At 42.7% G+C, this 19357-nt stretch overlaps 1 protein-coding gene and 1 non-coding gene across 3 annotated transcripts in view; both read left to right on the plus strand.

Annotated features, from left to right (window-relative positions):
* wdfy3 (WD repeat and FYVE domain containing 3) overlaps positions 1–19357 on the plus strand; it is a 150144-nt gene that overhangs the window by 75567 nt on the left and 55220 nt on the right. For both annotated transcript variants that reach the window (XM_030059309.1, XM_030059311.1), the window contains exons 18-29: positions 3294–3394; positions 8118–8336; positions 8873–9057; positions 10163–10394; positions 11302–11462; positions 13508–13619; positions 14307–14497; positions 15205–15357; positions 16491–16564; positions 16913–17074; positions 18281–18375; positions 18803–18923. In XM_030059309.1, the coding sequence (XP_029915169.1) occupies positions 3294–3394; positions 8118–8336; positions 8873–9057; positions 10163–10394; positions 11302–11462; positions 13508–13619; positions 14307–14497; positions 15205–15357; positions 16491–16564; positions 16913–17074; positions 18281–18375; positions 18803–18923 (1806 nt within the window). The remainder of the gene's footprint in view (positions 1–3293; positions 3395–8117; positions 8337–8872; positions 9058–10162; positions 10395–11301; positions 11463–13507; positions 13620–14306; positions 14498–15204; positions 15358–16490; positions 16565–16912; positions 17075–18280; positions 18376–18802; positions 18924–19357) is intronic.
* On the plus strand, positions 17267–17407 carry LOC115365981 (small nucleolar RNA SNORA8). The gene has a single exon (XR_003928800.1). It is a non-coding gene; the product is annotated as a small nucleolar RNA SNORA8 (small nucleolar RNA).

The following is a 19357-nucleotide window of genomic DNA, read 5'->3' on the forward strand; positions in this document are numbered from 1 at the left end:
AGTGAAGACACTTTGTCGTCCATAATTCCTAAGCTTTGGTGTTTCTTAGCCATAAAACCCCTCCGACCCGTCGCAGCGAGCCGCCTCAGCCCTCAGAATAGAACATGGAGTTTCATATGAAAACACAGCAAAGCAGCAGCAGCACACAGGCAACCAGGCACTGGCCCACTTTCTGCTCAGCGTAAACAGAGGAAGAGACCAGCACTCGAGACGATGTGCTCAAACACACACACACATGCATACACATAGACACACACAGAGAGAGAGAGAGAGAGAGAGAGAGAGAGAGAGAGAGAGAGAGAGAGAGAGAGAGAGAGAGAGAGAGAGAGAGAGAGAGAGAGAGAGAGAGAGAGAGAGAGAGAGAGAGAGAGAGAGAGAGAGAGAGAGAGAGAGAGAGAGAGAGAGAGAGAGAGAGAGAGAGAGAGCCCCTCCTTCCCCTCCCATCTGTCACTATGAAATATTGATGCCCCAGCTGCTATTAGGAAAAACACACACATAGTCACTCTCTCTCACACGCATGTCCATACCCGCTATCTACACACACATGCACGCACGCAGGCATGCACACACACTTGTCCAGCCAGCTATCTGAACAGGGGTAAGGAGGATGCTATCAGTGTGGCTGGGGTGGTGTTTTTTTTTTTTTTTTTTTTTATCTATCTATCTATCTATCTGTCTTTTTAAATTGAAAACCTTATATTATACTGCTTATGAAGAAAAATAACCAAGCCAGTCCTCGGGCCAAATCAAAGTGTTGACAGGCAAACAGCATGCCTGTAATTATCGTGAAGCAGCGGGGTGGCACGGCTGTCAGACGGGCCGTCCTTCAGCCAGAGGACCCAAGCATCTGCCCTTGTGAAGTGTCCTTGAGCAAGGCACTGAATCCCTGCCAGCTCCGGGGCTCACGCCAAGCAACTGACCCTGAATTCTGATCTCCCTGTAGAGGAGAGAAAATAAGGAGAATCCAGCGCCAGGACTCAATTAAGTGTCACATGACATGAAAACAATAGATGATTTCATTCATTTATTTTTTTTTTAATGCTCATACAGAAGCATTGTATAAAGAGAGGTAATAAAAAATCACTCTGGAGTAAACAGTAAATGGGCTGTGTCTGCCAGTTTGGGATGCCTCACTGTCATGTTTTAGAGATCATCTTTGTTTGAGCTCAGCACAGAGGGAGGGATTGTTTTCTGCTTGTGCTCCATGTGCTGCTGGTCCACTGATGAAGCCAATGCACAAGTCCTACTTCTTTTCCTCTATTATTGCTGAATTATTGCTGCAGTTTGGCTCCGTGCCTGAGAAGCATTGGCTGGCTTGCCTTTTTAGATGCTGGAACCACAGAAATGGAATGGAGTAGAATGGGCGTCATGTGGATGATTCTGTAGTTGCTAATGCAGCAGCTGGCAGCCATCTTTGGGAGCGCAGTTGAATAACTTTATTAACACGTCCTTTGCATTATTGGTAATGAGAAATGTCCACACAGGTGATTTAAAGGCAGAATGAGTCGGATTTGTCGGTTGTGGTTTGTAAGCACGACATCCATAGTTGGTCCTTCCTCCCTGGCTAAACCGACTGCCGGCAGCGAGTTTTCATTTCCTAGGATGGTGATGGAGTGAACGCCGTCGCCACCTACCTGTTCAACACAAACCATGCCAACAGGTTGTCACTCTTCATCCTCTCTTTCAGTGCTCGCTTGTGGGTGAAAGACAACTCCAGGTTCGCTCTTGTTGTGGAATGAGCTTGATCCGCTTGGCTTTTCACCTCGCTATATTTCTGTTTCCCTGCAGTCCGTGATTTTCATAGCTTTCTATTGGATGTTGTGCCATTGATCTGGCACTGCGCTGTGCTGTGATTGGCTGGGAGCTACAGAAAATCCAGAACAAGAAAATCCAGGCAGAGTGCAGGGTCTCTGCCGACACACACACCAACGCACACTGCTAGTGGCTCTGAAGTGATGATCGGGAGGGGTTGTTTGTGTATGAATCTATACATTGTTTGAAAATCCTACTCATTCTGCCTTTAAAAAAGATAAAATCCATTTTGGCCAAAAGATGTTGCTCTTGTTCAAATTACAGAAATGATATAATAGCCTCTTATTAACTTACACTTCTTGGGCTTTTCCAAAATGCCAGTAGTGCTGCTTTACATTTTTTTTTTCTGTCCTTGGAACTTAAAAGGAACAGCCTTATAAATAGCTGGTTAGCAATAGATATTCATATTTTAGTGAAAATATTCTGCACTAAGTTGGTCCCACTGCGTGACATTCAAATAGGAATTGCCTGCAGTATTAATGAGGGATAGATGCAGGATGAGTTGTTTTTAACAGTGGCTTATTAACTGAATATTTCCCTCACAAACAAGTTATTATTGTGATTGTGGCTTTTTGCTGTCAGCAGCAGCTGTCACACTGCCCCCCAGTGCTCTTTGGTCTGGTTCTGCCAGGTTTCAGGTCGAATTTGCCACAGCGCTTGATGCATTTTGAAGTCTTGTTGTCTCTCACAAAACAACCTCCAAAATCCCCATGTTGGATTCCCAGAGCATCAGTGCCTTCAGTGCTGCTGCAGAGAGATTAAAGAGAGGAGAAAATAGCACCTTCACCAAGGGGCAGTGAGTCAGCAGAACTCACCACTACCTCACCCACCACCTTCAGATTCCCTGTAAATGCATCAAATGATGGGGAGCCTTTGTGCACAGTGGTGTCCACTGTATAAGCCCCCATTCAAAAATTGAATGACATAAGCATAAGTGTTAATTTTAACCGTTTAATGATGTTAAAGGTGCACCATGTCAGCCGGACACTTCCTCTGACCCTTATTGATGTTGTGCTGCTTGGAGTTCGATAAGCTCATTGTTCAGTCTTTTGAATAGCTGATTTTTCCACTACAGTGAGCACCGGTTCCCTAATCAAAGATGCAAGGAGCAAAAACTCATGCGTATGAATGAATATCTTTTGAAAAGGCCTCCTGCTGCTTTCATGTTTTTAATCCCACCAAGGGAAGGATAATAACTAAATATTACTGCGTCTCAGTAGCATATATTGACGATATGGTGATTTGGAGTTATTTTGACATAATTCTGCCCATCTAATCTGTTCATAACAAGCCCTTAAAAACTCTTAATATTTGAAAGGTGTTTTTTCTGTTATCACACCAAACACAGCTCAGCAAACATGCAGGAAAACACGTGTGCAGCAGTCACATCTGTATGCTAATAACATGTTATCTATCTGTTACTGCCCTTTGCCTGAGCTCTGAATAACTGTCATTTACCTGTCCTGTGTCGTCCCGTGTAGGTGCCTGTTCCTGCCCAGCCTGGCGCCCCACAACGCACCCACCAACAACACCAACGCCTCAGGGGTCAGCGATGGAGCAGTGCTCAGCGGGATGGGCACAGGTAAAAACCACACACTACACTGCGAAGACAAAGCAGCCCGCTAGGTTGTTGTTGTTGTTGTTTTTTTTTGCTTTTTAAATGAAAGTTTATTGCAGTTTGATTTGGTATCTCTCACCAAATGCGTGCTGGGATGGGCTCCAGAGCCCCCTGCAGCCCTGCTTTGGAATAAGCGGGTATGGAAAGTAGATGGCTGGTTGAATTTAACAGTGTATTGCAGCAGGTTTTCACAAAAAGGGAAAAAGCAATAATTGATAAAGGCTTTATTTAGGTTTGGTTAAGTTTGGTTTATATTAGTTTTGGACTTCTACAGTTAAAGTAGTGATCCAAACATTTTCATATGAACAAGTGTCTGAACAGACAAAGAAAAGAGAGCCACCTACAGAAATTCAGACTATATTAATAGTTAGGCCCCTGCAACACATACAATAAAATGTTATTTTGAAGCCACAGTAGGGTTATAAAATGTGTAAGTGTATTTTATATGTGTTTATATGTGGTAAATGTTGTCTGTAGGTTAGTTTGTTTAGGTTGCTACCTCAGCTGGCAACAGACTGTTTGGAGGTTAATTTTAGTTCGAAAATTTGTTTTGAAAGTCAAGTTGACAATGAAAGAGATGCAGCAGATTGTGATGGTGGAAGTCCTCATTTCTCCTCGTGCTTCACAGCCCCGGGATCTTCCCACCTGCTGCTAAACTTAGCCCACAGGAACACACACACACACACACACACACACACACGTGCACAGTGGCAATAACACAAAACACATTTTCTTCTTGCTTCTGTGTGCAGTAAAATAAAACTTAACACATTCTCTGAAGTGCACACACACACAACTTTACTAATGCAATACAGATTTTGTCCCTCTGTCTCTTTGAACACACACACACACACACACACACTGCTATACACACACTGCTTTTCTCTCCCTTCATTTTCTTTCTTACATCTGTATTTTCTTCTTTGTGTGCCTTCCTCCTGTGTTTTGATGTTTGCTGTTTCTAAATTCACCCGTGTTTCTGTTTGTCATCTCTGTTTTCATTCACTTTCTTTGTTTTGGGCAGAGATGCTTCTTTTTTTTTTTTTTTTTTTTTTTTTTTTTTTTTTTAAACCCTCGTAGGGTTTTGTTGTGTCACCCGCACAGATTGCATTTCAGTTTCCATTACTTATACGTGCAAATAACCTCCAGCTACCACTTAAACATGAAGCCGCTCTCAGCCCTGTGGTTAACTTCCATCTGTGGTCCCCAGTTTTATGTGTGCAGTTTGGCTACTTACCTGTCCTCTTGCCTCTAGTTTAGAGTGAATTGACAGCACTTCACATTATCCATTTGCCCACTGGCCAAGATGTACATTTCCAGTCTTTGGGGCCGGTAGATCCACCTTTAAGTAGCCCACTCAGGCCAGAAGATTTCAAAGTCCTCCACACACAAAACATGATCATAATTTTCCCGCAGTGAATTTGCCTGGATAACCATGAAAGTAATGACTTCATTTTCAAAATAACAGAATGTGCGTTTTGAGACACTCAGCTCAATTTGCTAGTTAAATTAGCGTGCCAGTACCATTTACGGTTTATTATTGCTGGATGTGCAAAATGACTCATAAATGTGAGTCATTTGGTGAGCCAGTTTGCCTTATTGTATTAGTTTAGGTTTGTTCTTAAAAGGTGCACAGATGCCATCGAAGCCAGCGCTGGTTTATTGCTACGGTCGTTACTATGTGATCACATTTCACAAGCGTTTCTTCAAGTTAATGCACATGAAGCTCATGTACAACTAAAAGTGGACTTGCGACTCCACAAAAATATTACAGAGTAACAAAAAGTTCAGTAAATTCATAAAAATACACAATGAAAATGGGGAAGGGAGAAATGGAATATATATGTGACTATCAACTGTAAAAAAAAATTGAGTGAATGTTACATTTCCAGCAGGCCAGCAGTTATAATCGCAGAGCCGGATATTTTGAAAGGCCCAGGCTGGCGGAAAATTAACTTGAATGTCAAGTCCAGAGTCAACTTTATTTATGTCGAACTTTAAACACACAGCCCTCTGTTACAAGTGGAGTTACAGAAATGTATCACCCCCAAGTTTGTCCAAAGTGATTTCACAGAAAAGGCACTTTCAGGCCTGAAGGCAGAGTTAAAATCCATCTATGACGTTATGCTCGATTTTCTAGTCTGTAGCCTCATGTAGTATTTATGAAGCGCTGCTCGGTCCTCCTCTCCTCTCCTCTCCTCTCCTCTCCCCTTTCTTGTCCTCATCTCGCGTCCTCCTCCTGGCTACCTCCTTCTCCAAGCTTCACCTCCTCTCCACTAATCGATCCTCTTTATCATTTCTTCAGACATTTCTTCATACATTCATACAGTCCCTTCATCCACTCCTTTCCCGCCCATCCATTCTTCCTTTCTTCCACCCCGGGAGGCCCTCCCCCTCATCTCCAACCCTATTTATAGACTTTTCTTTCTTTGTCAGTCACCCTCACTCACTTTTTCCTCCCTCTTTTCCCTGCTCATCTCCATTTTCAGCTCTCCCTAATCTCCTTTCCTCTTCCTCTTTTACTCGTTCCCATGTATCCTAATATCTTTCCTTTTCCTTCTCCCCTCTCATTTTCCCTCCTCCCCTCCCTCCGCTCTGCTCCCTCCCTCCCTTGCATCCTCTTGTCCTGTCTGACCCATATCTACAGATGACATCATCAAGCAGCTCATTCATCTAAATATCTCCATTCCACCCAGCAAACTAACCCCTGCAGCCCGCGGTGTCTCAGCCACCACCTGACAAACAGAAGAAATAGATCCAGCCTCTGTTGTTTGTTGTTACAGTGCAGCCTGAAGCCAAGTTCTCATTACCATGTCTTTGTTCTCGCAGCCATTCCACTGCAGCTTCTTCCCACCACAGTGGCGGAGATTTTTTTGTTTGTGTGTAATGTAATGCAAGTCCCGGGAGTCCATAGTGAGCTCCACCAACCAGAAGTAATGTAATACTGGTTTTAATCCTGCAGGCAGCTCCACCCATCAGTAATATATTGGCACAAAAGGCAGCTCTTGCTTAGTTGGATTAGTCCAGCAACCAATAATTTATGGCACCACCCAGTTTTAATTAGGTTAGATATTTCATTTACTGAGGCTCTTTTTCTACAGCAGGTTGAAGTTAGTGATGCTGCTAGGTGTTGGATAAGGGACTCATTTTGGCACCTTAGGTCCTTATAATAGCAAGAAGTAGGCTCACTAATTATTTGTTCCACAGTTTTAACTGCTTTAATAACCCTAACCCTAAGGTATTATGAAAAACAACACAGAAGTGATGAATGACTAAGTTCTGAAGGTGCAAAAAACAAAAAAACATTTCATTTCAGGAGATATCAGTTTCAGGCATAAATGAATAGAACGGCATGTAAATGGTAGAACAATAGAGATGTCAAATGCCAAGATAAATAAAAAATTAAAACCGTCGTAATGCAGGAGTTCACGTGAGTGATGTAATGTGTGTGTGGGGAAGGGATTGGTGGGGGGTGGTTGATATATACATTAATTTTTAAGATGAGAAAAGGCAGAACAGAGATCATTTGTGTTGAGTGACTGAGGGGAAAATGTTCATTTCGACCAGCTGCAGTAAAACTGGTAAATAAGACACACCTTTAACACGATTTTTTTTTCCATTAAAATAATAGTCTGTCATATAAACCAGTGCATATACACCAGTAAAAAGCAATGCATTCTGGTAACTCTGCTCCGCCATAACAGGATGCTATAGCCAGTAGCCACACAGCTGTCATAGCAGAGGTTAGTTAACTGTAGGCTACAGCTAGATGTGTTGTCGGTGTGTGTCAGCCTTCGGTTGTAAACTCGACTTGGTGAAAACAGAGAAAACTACAAGAAAGAGCTATACATAAAAACTGCATAAAAACTTCACAATGTTGACTTTGTTGAATGCAAATGGAATCGCCCCTTGGGAAGGCAGTTTAATATCAGTGAGAAATCAGTTCCTGAGTAGCAGCGAGACAGAGCTCAACTTGAGAGGAAGAGAGAGAGTGGTCTGTCACACTGCTACCTGTACAGTGTGTGGATCTAGTTACCAGTACATTTAAATAAACCAGTTTTTAAAGGGAAACCGTTTTTTGTAGGCACAACTTGGTTGTACAGTGTATGCACTTCTTGGACACTAATGTCACTAAGGTGCGAGCAGTTTGAAAGAAGACAGTAAACATGTCATCCCCTTGAGTGACAGAGTCCTCCTCTGAGCCAATCACCAAATGAATGAAAAGAACCCAAATTATGGAAAATCTAATGTGGTGCACACTGACAACCATGGAGGGAAATTTGTAGTGCAAGAATACCTGTTCAAATTTTTTTTTAGGTCATTCAGTCTTGCAGTGCCGGCGATATGCCTGACAATTCAATTTTTAGAAAAAACTTCCACATGTGATTGTAGCGCTCTTGGCTTGGCCAGTCAGTGTCAATTTGGAATCCTCAAAACAAAGTAATTAGATGCATGTTTCTCCCAAGTCTAATCAGGATCCAATCAGCAGTATCTGAAGTGTCCTGTTTGATTAGCAGATGATGTTTCCTCCACAGTGACAGCAGCGTGAACATGTTCATCATCAAGAATACAATATAAATATGCGTTGCTCCATAACTGGCACTGTAAATATAACAAATATTTCTCTCCTCCTTGTCTTCTTTCCCTCTCATCTTCCTCTCCTTATCTTCACCACCTCCACCCCCAGGGGAGCGCCTGTTTCCTCCACCTTCAGGCCTGAGCTACTCCACCTGGTTCTGCGTGGAGCGCTTCAGCACGCCCCCTCAGGCCCACCCGGTGCGGCTGCTGACGGTGGTTCGCCGCGCCACTTCCTCTGAACAGCACTACGTCTGCCTGGCCGTGGTGCTGTCGGCCAAAGACCGCTCGCTCACCGTCTCCACCAAGGAGGAGCTGCTGCAGACCTACTGTGAGTGGAGCGCACCGGCGGCAGATGGAGTTTATAAGTCGTTTCAAACCTTTATTGCATTAGATTGTGGCTTTTATTCCAGCTGGAGTAGAAAGTAGACTGTTGCTGTTGCTGCTTTTGAACTTTACTGGGAAAAAAGATGAACAAACAAGGGAGGAAGGATGTTTTTAGGTGTCGGAAGCACTCAAACGTAGTCAAGGGAAGTCAAAGAGAAGTCATAGTTTTTTAAATCAGGGCTGCAGCAGATCAGGGGAGATGGAGACAAGGTGAAGTTCACATTTATACATAACCCCAGGCAACCCCATTTAGTACATTTTTGTAAACAGATACCCAACATAGTGTAGAAGAGAGGGAAATTGAGATGGAGCTGTTAAAGTGCAGTATTTAGACATCTTGAACAGTTTTCTTGTTGAGTTTTAGTCAGTAGCCTGTGTTTTTCTTTTTCACCTCATCAAAACAGAGGTCACTGCTAAATCTTTGTCTCACTGATGCCGACCCATCCTTCCCTTCCCTCCCTCTCCCTCCCCCCCATCAAGCAGCGGACGAGTCGAGCGAGGAGGCTTCCTTCTATGAGATCCTGCCCTGCTGTGCTCGTTTCCGCTGTGGGGAGCTGATCGCCGAGGGCCAGTGGCACCACCTGGTGCTGGTCATGAGCAAAGGCATGCTGAAGAACAGCATGGCCACGCTGTACATCGACGGCCAGCTCATCAGCACCGTCAAGGTAATGTTGCATTGGGATGGAAGTACACTCAGCAACACCAGAGCTTGGACATAGCTCTGGATTTGCTGAGTGTGCTTAGTTAACGATGTGCAGTATAATGTACAGAAAGCGTGTGTTTATGTATGACTGTACACGGATTCCACTCATTTTAAGTTGCTCTGAGTAATAGCATCAGCAAGCAAATAATAGTTGGCCTCAGTGGCTGTAAGTCTTTGGACTGTTGCCTCAGTCCTGCCGTGATGGAAAATGAGAATGTGACCCAACTGCCCAAATATTTTTGCGCGTCTGACCAATACTCAGATAATGAAGAAACGCAGAAAAAAATCTTTTCAATTTTGAGGTTCAAAGCAGGCATTGAACACAATTTCTCAGCCAAGTGATCACCAAGCCGTGGTGTGGCTTGTGGTTTAGTGACTTTAGATTCCCCTCAGATTAGGGAGTGAGGGTGGGAAAGCGGCTTGGCAGACCACAAGTCTCAGCTTCCCCCTCAGTACTGCTGATAAGAGCAGCTTCATTTCCTCCAGAGGTTGACAGACAGGAAGCACCAAAGCAGGGATCCGTGTGTAGGTACATACATACATTCACTTGTGGCTGCGTTTTTTTTTTTTTTTCTCTTCTCTGTAGGTGTCAGTAAATCACACATCCCCATTTCAAAAAAGTATAAAAATACTCGATTCAGTGTTGATTTTCATTTGGCATCCATAAGGGGACCCCAGGAGGATCCTTGGGGAACCTCTTCCTAAAAAGCTCCTCAATCCTAACAAGTGGGATAGAGATCTGTTTGCTAGTGAGGAACCTGAAAGCAATTGTAGGCTGCATTCAATTTTGGAGCATATCTGTATCACATAAGGTATGTGATACAGATATGGTGTTTTAATAACTTTCTTGCATGATAATTCTTGAATCACAATAATACCATAAGGGCAATACAGCTCTGACCACTGACGTCCTTATTTTTGATTGCTCATGTTGGTGGCCTAGAAATTTTAATGAACTTATTTCTCTCTTCTACTAAAACAAATGGCTTTAGAAATGACAAATGACTACAACTGTATGTGTACAGAAAGTGCTCACCTCTATCTTTCCCCTCGCCCTCCGCTCCCAGCTGCACTACATCCACAGCGCACCAGGCGGCTCGGGGTCGGCCAACCCCCCTGTGGTGAGCACGGTGTACGGCTACGTGGGGACGCCGCCGGCCCAGCGTCAGATCTCCAGCCTGGTGTGGCGACTGGGGCCCAGTCACTTCCTGGAGGAGGTCCTGCCCGCCACCAGTGTCGCCGCCATCTATGAGCTGGGGCCAAACAACGTGGGCAGCTTCCAGGCCGCCTACCTGCCGTGTGAGTATGGCTGTCATGACGCCGGCAACTACTACCCTAGTAACTACTACCGAAGTTGCTGCTGTACAAATCCAACTTTTACTGAGATACATCAAGCAGCAGTTGTGGAGAATTACCACAGTTTTAGACCAGCGCTTTTAGACAGAGTTGAAAATGGCCTTGAAGCACACCATTTTTTTTAAAGCAGGTTCAGATCCTTTCTGTAACCTTAACCTGAGGAACCCATATCTCAATCTAACCATTTAAAAGCTTTGACTTGAAAGTGTTTGCACACTGTAGTTGGTCAAAAACTGTGAATGTGAACATTTTGTACCTTTTTTTAGGAATACCATTTGTTACAGTTGTATAGGTGGACTAGTGCTTAGATGCTTGGTGCTTAGCTGTGCCATACGTAGTGGGTGTCAGATTTGATTCCTGCAGCAGCCAGTGTGTATCCATCAAACTGCCCTTGAGCAATACAGTGCACCCACAACCTGCTCACACCGTGTAACTTGCTCTGGAATGCCTAAAATGTCAAAATCTGCCAGGATTTATAATAACCTTGCAGTCCAGCTGTTTAGATTGGGCAGCCCTGAATTTCTGCACATACTTCTGTGGTATTGACTGCACTGCAGCAAGACTTGCTGGGTCGGCTTTATCTGTTTTGGCCTCTTTCACCTCTTTTTTTCCCCTGAGTTTCCTCCCTCTCTTCATCCGGTCTGTCTCCTACTCTCACCCACACTTTCCTCTAGATCTCCCCTGCTTCCTCTCAGTCTGTCCTCTCCAACTTCTTACCCTTTTTTCTCTTTATCCTCTTATCTCATCCCTGTCTGTCAATATTTTTCCCTCCCTCTCTCTTCATCCTTTCTCTCTGTGTGTTGACCTTGACCTTTCTTTATCTGCATCTCTCCCCTTCTCTCAAAATCAGGTAAAGACTCTAAGACGGAGGTGGTACCTCCCTCCCCAGTGGCTTTGGTACCAGAGGAGAAGGTGTCTTTCAGCCTCTATGCTCTCTCGGTTTCTGCCCTCACTGTGGCCAAGATCAGGAAGGTCTACAACAAACTGGACAGCAAGGCCATTGCCAAACAGGTCAGAAATACCCCTGGTTAAAGTAAAATTCCCCTTGTGAGCCCTGTTTCATGTCTACTGTTTTTTTTTTTTTTTTTTTTGACCACTCACATCTCAAATGTAGCAGAGTCACTTCACACTAATATGCAGTGTTTTTACAGCATCAACAGATCTTCCCTTAAAACCCAAATGTAAACCTTGTACTTCATTAAAAAAAACTGCTGTTTATTGTTTTGAAATATAAATTTTTAAAAGTAACTGTCTGATAACTGATTGTGATAAACTTAAATTTTGTCCTGCAGTCTACCCGTTTAATTCTACTGTGCAAAGTTCCAGACAGAATTGACAGCAATATTAATACAGGGTAAATGTGTGAAGGAGAGTTAGGTTTCCCTTCATGTAGCACGACAGGTTTGCAAATGTGTAACTCCATTCCTCTCTAAAGTGCAAAATTTAATGCAAAAATATACCTGTCTCATCAGTTTAAATCTCTTCAGGAGTTGGGTATACTCACTGCTGAGAAATCTTCTCATCACACCAGTGACAAATCAAAACAGAAAACTGAAATATAAAATATACTGCACAACACTGAGAGCACAGCCACATTACATGTTTGAGTAATGAAGTCTATTAAATTTTAAAAACTTCCAGAGGTTATCTCCTGCTGCAACCGGGGGCCATGAAAGAGCGAACCTGCCCATTTCAGTTTTAGGTCCATACATCTGCAAAATTGCAAAGCTTGCAGGAAAGATTTATATCGATTTATGTAAAAGATTTATATCAATTTATAAAAATTTCTATAAAACTGTCATCCTTATTTTTTGTGATGGTGGGAAGGTTTCTACTGCAAATACAAATATGAGCACGCACACACATGCAGGTGCATACACATGCTCGCTCACAGAGGTCAAACCCAGGGAAATGGAGGGGAAAATATGTCATCATTGTGCTTGCATGGATGTCCCCTCACACATGGACACACACTCACAAGAACACACACCATCCCTGCCAATGCTGTGTGTTTGAGCTCCAAATTAGTTCCCGTGCCTGTCCTTATCTCGCTCCCCACCTGTCAAGTTATTTCCCAGTCTGCTCATGGCTCTCCCCGCTAATCCTGGCCCGGGGCAACTCACTGCCACAAAAGGCAAAATGCAGAAGCAGCACTTCTGCTGCAGTAGATTCCTGTCACAGAACGGGATGAGTGATTTCCAGAGGTCATTACAGTTGCGCTACCATTATTTGACAGTAGAAATAGATTGTAAGACTACCACCTGTTCCTCCTGAACAAACAAAAAAAAAGCCAAATTTTTATGTGAAGGTGGGGCATTCAGATTGTACAGTAAAATGAAATAAAGATTTTGCACAGTACCAAGCCTATAGAACCACCAGGTTTTGTTGGGGAGGAACAGTATCTGATCTTCCAACATGGCTGTATGTCCCATGTAACTGCTGCTAAACAAATACTCTCCAAATAGTCTGTGACAGGCCCCTGAACCTAAATATATCAGAAACTGTGCAGTACTGATACAACCCCTTTGGTATTTGCACAATCCTATATGATCTAAACTTAAATACGGTTAAATGTTGCATTTAAGTCTTAACTGTGGTTTAAAAGGTCTTTAAAAATGTGGTGAGAAATCCACCCAGTTATGCAGTTCAGTTCTCACTGGTCCACAGTTGTTTTTGTTTTTAAATTGGTCCCATATTTCATGCTACACTCGCAGACACCCAGCCACAAGTGTCTTGTTGACTTCAGTCCTCGACATCTCCAGATGTCTTGATAGTAAATCCTGGTGTCCTAGAGCCACCCAGCTCAACGCCCACAAGAACAAACAAACCCTTCCAAATGAGACCAAATGATCGCATGACACAACGTGGTGCAAAATAGGAAAACAAAACTGTCTGACATGATGACTGAGGGACATAGCATGCAACAAAAGTGAAGTGAGAGTGGTTTTGTGTGTGTGTGTGTGTGTGTGTGTGTGTGTGTGTGTGTGTGTGTGTGTCTGCATGCAGTTTCGGTTTGGATGTCTTCACTGAAGCTCTTTTGCGCCCTCTGTCTTCAGCTTGCTGTATCTTCTCATGAAAACGCCACCCCGGTCAAGCTGATCCATAACGCCGCCGGCCACCTCAACGGGCCGGCTCGCACAATCGGAGCCGCTGTCATCGGGTATTTAGGTAAACAAGAAGTAGTTTCTGCTCTTTTCCACTAGTCAACAGCAAGAAACCTGAATATCCAGTGAACTTTGGTTGAGTTTTGCACAGCATAAACCTAACTGCTTATTGGGTTTTTGGATTGGTTTGGCACAGTGGCTCCCCTGCTGGACATACTATGCTACTGCTCTGTGCTGAGGCGATTTCACACTAAAAGAAGGAAATTAACCTCTTAAGTTTGACGCTCACATGGTGCATTTGTCATTGCTGCATCACCATGCTTTGTTCAAACTCACAGAGCTTTATTTTAAAATCTAGTGGAGATCCCAAGGCTTCCCAAAGATACCAAATATGCCCTGCTGAATTTTTGGAAATATGTATAAAATGATGTACAAGACATGTGGATATTTTCTGTTTGATCTGTTTGATGTAATGCTGCAGCCATAGCAGATACAGAATATGAATGTGACATTGTTTTAGAGTATGGATTTTTTCCTGAATTTGAAACTACTTATGGAAAACTTAAGGTAAAAGCTGGGATATTGAGGGGTTAACACGAGCCACCCACCCAATCGTCACCTTTTTTTTTTTTGGAAATTAGTTGAGGAACCCCAACATATCACAGGTTTATGTAATTACCGAACGACTTTTTTCCTTTTATAGTGCAGCATCACTGTGTGAAAACATCTCTCCCTGTTCTTATCCCTTCAGGTGTTCGTGCCTTTGTGCCCAAACCTGTGGCCACCAACTTGCAGTATGTGGGTGGGGCGGCGGCCATCTTGGGCCTGGTTGCCATGGCATCAGATGTGGAGGGGCTGTATGCAGCAGTCAAGGCCCTGGTGTGTGTGGTCAAGAGCAACCCGCTGGCCAGCAAGGAGATGGAGCGCATCAAAGGCTACCAGGTTGGATACAAACCCACTCTCCTATCAGCAGACACACCACATTTTGGGATACTGTAAATTTTGAAATGTTGAAATTTTAACTGTAGCTCAAAAAGCAGTGGTAGAGGCTGGTGAGTTTTAAGATTCCTAACCCGCTGTGGCTAGAATACAAAAGATTTGAGCTTTTCCTTTTCCTTGCATGTTTAACTTTCCAGACTCCCAGACATTCGAGACTGCATGTTTAATGTCTTCTTAAAGTCCTCAACTCTTTTCCTTCACCCTCCAAGTAAATTTTATCTTAGCGGTGTGAGTTAATACAACAGAGTGCAGTTTCCTTTCAGGTAATCCATTTCCTCAGGGATTTAGTGGTATCTGTAGACGCACAATTTTTTATTTGAAAAATGAAGCTGTGCTGAGCTGGGAACAAGTTGCCACCTGTTGGTGATGTAGGAATTCAATCTGATTTTACTATCATACTCACTATGCGTGGATCTGGATGAGAACATGACCTAAATGATAAATGTTAATGCAAATGTGAAAGTGCAATTATAAATTGAAGGCAATGCATCATCCTGACTCGCCTCGGCCCTCCTAATATGTGCAGTGCAATTTAGTTAATTTAGTTCATTTGCACAGTCATAAAACATAGGTGGCATTTTTTAAAAAAAAGCAATAAAATGTGATGATAAAAACTTTAATTGCTGTATATACCCATCTGTCCTCTGCAGCTGCTGGCTATGCTGCTGAAGAAGAAGCGCTCACTGCTGAACAGCCACATCCTTCACCTCACCTTCTCCCTGGTGGGGACGGTGGACAGCGGCCACGAGACGTCCATCATCCCCAACTCCACCGCCTTCCAGGACCTGCTCTGCGACTTCGAGGTGAGGACAGTCCAGTCAAGCCAAGTCTCATTTGTTTATAGAGCACATTAAAAAAAAAAAAAAAAAAAAACATTAATTGACCCAAAGTGCTTTACAATTGTGGCAAAAGGATTTACAGTACAAATGTACATGACTGAAAGAGTAATACACAAAAGCCAGAACTAAAGTGGGAAACACATTGAAGAGAAAAAATAGCAAGTATTAAAAGTATTAAAACCAGAAAAAACTGAATAAAACCAACTAAAATTTAAAACTCAATGAGAGGATGTAAGAGATAAATTAAGAATGGGCTTGACAAAAAACCATTGGGCAACCTCAGACTGCACTAAGAGCACAACTCCGGGGCAAAGCTATTGTGCAGCAGTGTCCATCACTTGCATGTTTTTAAAGATTAAAGACCACAGCAGGTTTAATATACACATAAACATTTGAAATGGAAAACAGTCTTGCCAAACAAACAGACCCCTGCAAACATAAGGATAAAACTTCTTGAGGTGATACAATATTTAAGAGTTTCCCACCCATAACACCATGCATTTTTGTAAGAATCATAATACAAATGCAGGTGCAACAGGTTCAGCTTTTCAGAAAGGCTTATTACCACCACAGTTTGCAAAGTTGACAGTTCAGTTAGTCTATCAAATGACCCAATCCTAGAATAAAGAGTCACACAAGTGCCAGTTTGACAGTAATGACCATAAAAAATTGAATTGGACTGATTTTGATATTGCATTTTAAAGCCAGTACTACTAGTCTGATGATACATTGGTCCATCCCTATCCAAAGAAATCACATTCAAGAGGATTATTATATTATAGTATTAATCTTTAATTAATTGATTAAAGAATTACCAAAAGCTGGTTATTCTTTGTGATGGCTGGTAGGTTTCTGTCTATCTCTCTCTCTCTTCTGCCTCTCACTTTGGCGTCATGATTTTCTCCTTTTCCATTTGGAAAACCTAACGAGCTGATAGAGCAGTTTAAGTTGCTGGAACAGTTTGGGATCTACGACCCCCCCGCTGTTTAACCTCAGAGAAACCGGACCTCATGGAGCCAAGACGGCAACGCCTCGTGTTGTGTTGACATATACGGTGTATGTTGCTTAGGTCTCAGTCTGTTTTTCCTGCCCCTCAGGTTTGGCTCCATGCCCCGTATGAGCTCCATCTGTCTCTCTTTGAGCATTTCATCGAGCTGCTCACAGAGTCCAGGCAAGTGTTGTGTTTTTCAGTGTTTATCCTCGAGAGAACTGTCCTGAAAAAAAAAAGGACAATAAATAATATTAACTTAGGGGAGCAGTGATTTAGCACTAAACCTCCCGAAAGTTTATTGTTTCGCTGTTTGTCTTAATTTATTGTTTCCATTACTTGTTATAATTTGTTCTTTGTTTTAGTACAATTTTCCTCTTTGTTGAGTTTCTGAGTGTCTCTCTCTGTTTCAGGGTTAGGTATTTTAGAGACCTGTTTGTTTTCCTCCCTTTCTCTACCAGTGTTTTTATCACTTAGGCAGTTAAACTAAATGGCAAACTCACTGTGCCGACCATTTTCCATCTTTCACAGCGAGGCCGCTAAGAATGCCAAGCTGCTGAGGGAGTTCCAGCTGATCCCCCGACTGCTGCTGACCCTGAGGGACACCTCGCTGTCCCAGCCCACGGTCGCCGCCATCAGCAACGTGCTCAGCCTGCTGCTGCAGGGCTTCCCCAACCCATACGACCTGCTGCGGTAAACGCACATTCATATATACAGATAGAGTAAACATTTGAGTGTGCCAGAGGAAAATACACACCCACAGGGTTACACTGGCATATACAAGCATATAGAAACACATACACGCAAAACACAACCTAACCTGCAACCACACACAGGGTTAGATGCACACAGATGCGCAAGAGCACCCACAAAGCATAAGGTTTAAGCACTGTGTGGAATCTGCAGCCAGCTGTGTGACTTCGGCTGGTTTGTTTAAAAGTCAGTGCAAGAGAAACTCGACATGTGGCATCGATGGTCTCCTTGCCGGGTTGTGCTTGGAGTCCTGGTACATCTGTCGAAACACATGAACAACACAACGTCTTTATCCTGCTAACTGACTCCCAACAGACAGGAGCCCAGAATCCGGATCATAATGAGGTTTGATTTTGGCCTTAAGATGTGACACATAAAGGTTGCAGCCGTGTAGAATAGCAGCGCTGTAAGATAGTCAGCCTGTCACTCTGGTGAGGCGGTTCATAAATCAGAGCCTGGAGACAAAGACCTCCTTGTAGTGAGACAGACACCAGTTTAAGACCAAGGTACTTCATTTCATAATCAGGACTTGAGACACAATTCATCAATCTCGATGCCACGGTGTAATCACTGTGGCTCATTTGAAGCTACAATAAACAGCTTTTCTTTTTCACTTACAAATGTATTGTTAGCCCACACATGTTGAGGAGCTGCCATCTAGCCTGAGGTTGAGGAAACTGAAATTCACAGTCACCAGAAGCATTAAAGAAACAAATAAATGAAGCCAATCTGTATTAAAAAAAATCACACTAGTGTCAGCTGCTAACCTCTCCTTGATAACCAAACCCAGCCTAGCTGTGATTCATAAAACACTCCCACAGCAAAAACGTCACTGAAAGGACAGGTTCAGGAATACATGTCAGTTGTTGCTGTGAAGTGTGTTGAATTCATTTTCATGGAGTTTTCCATATAAGGATCAGTGTAACTCAAAGTAAAGTGTGTGGCTAGTCTTTCAATGGGGGAAAATGTGAATTTCAAGCAGTGACACTTTTCATTTTTATAACATGTACATTTTCACTCATTTATTCATGATGCCCATTAAAACATTATTACTAATTACTATTTTTGGTCCAAGAAAATGGGGAACAGAAACAACAAACACTAACCAAAGACACAAATCTTTAATGTTTTGTCTTCACCTCGCAGGTTCGGCCAGTTCATCTCCTCCACTCTGCCCACATTTGCGGTGTGCGAGAAGTTTGTAGTCATGGAAATCAACAACGAGGAGAAGATTGATGGAGGTAACAACTAAGTGGAAACATTTTTTTATAATGTGTTCAAAGTTCAAGTTAATTTTCCTGTGGCTACTAAATGTAGTAACTAACAAGCAACAGGCCATCATCTTGAGATTCTCTCCATCTAAAAAAATCCTATTTTGCTGATAAAATTTTGAACGTTTATGTCAAATGTTTTATGTGGCACTGGCTATGTCGTATATATGTTTTTGATTAATTTATGTTTATAATCTATTGTAAAGCACTTTGGCACAACTCTGTTTGTATTAAAATGTGTTATATAAATAAATGTGGTATGGTATGGTATGGTAAATGTTGAGATGTACCAGCCCGTTGTGGCCTATGGAAAGAAAATATTGTTTAATGTCCTGAATGCGGTTATAGTATTGCAAATTGTGCACAGTCATGCACCATCTTCTCTTGTGGCCTCCAGGTAACGACGATGATTTTGGAGGCCTCCTCTCAGCCAACCTCATTCTGCTGAGGAACCGACTGCTCGACATCCTGCTCAAACTGCTCTTCACCACCAAAGAGAAGTGCACTGTCAATGCCCAGTAAGACAGCATCCTCTTTCCACATCAGCTTACCCAAAAAACATTGTATTCCAAAACATAAATCCATATTTATTATTGTGCAAAATGTAAATATTCACAATAGGGAGTCTTAGGGGGGACTTTATACTGGAAGGTCTAGTTGGCTGCTTTTTAAGCATGTACTAATGCAATGCAATGCAATTCTAATACCAGTTACAACTGAAATTGCTGAATAAAACAAATTTCAGTTGTAATTTATAGAACCTGGCAATATGTTGATTTGTGAATTTTGGCTATGAGATGATCTCATGGTTCATAATCCGACCTGACTACTGGCTTGAAGGATTCACATACTCAAAATGTGACCATGAGAACATAAAAATAATGCTGAAAATTGGAAACAGATTGCTTTTTTCAGGAAGACTCTGGTGGTGGTATCTGTTTATAAGACATGT

Source organism: Myripristis murdjan, chromosome 9, assembly GCF_902150065.1.
Source record: "Myripristis murdjan chromosome 9, fMyrMur1.1, whole genome shotgun sequence".
NCBI lineage: Eukaryota > Metazoa > Chordata > Actinopteri > Holocentriformes > Holocentridae > Myripristis > Myripristis murdjan.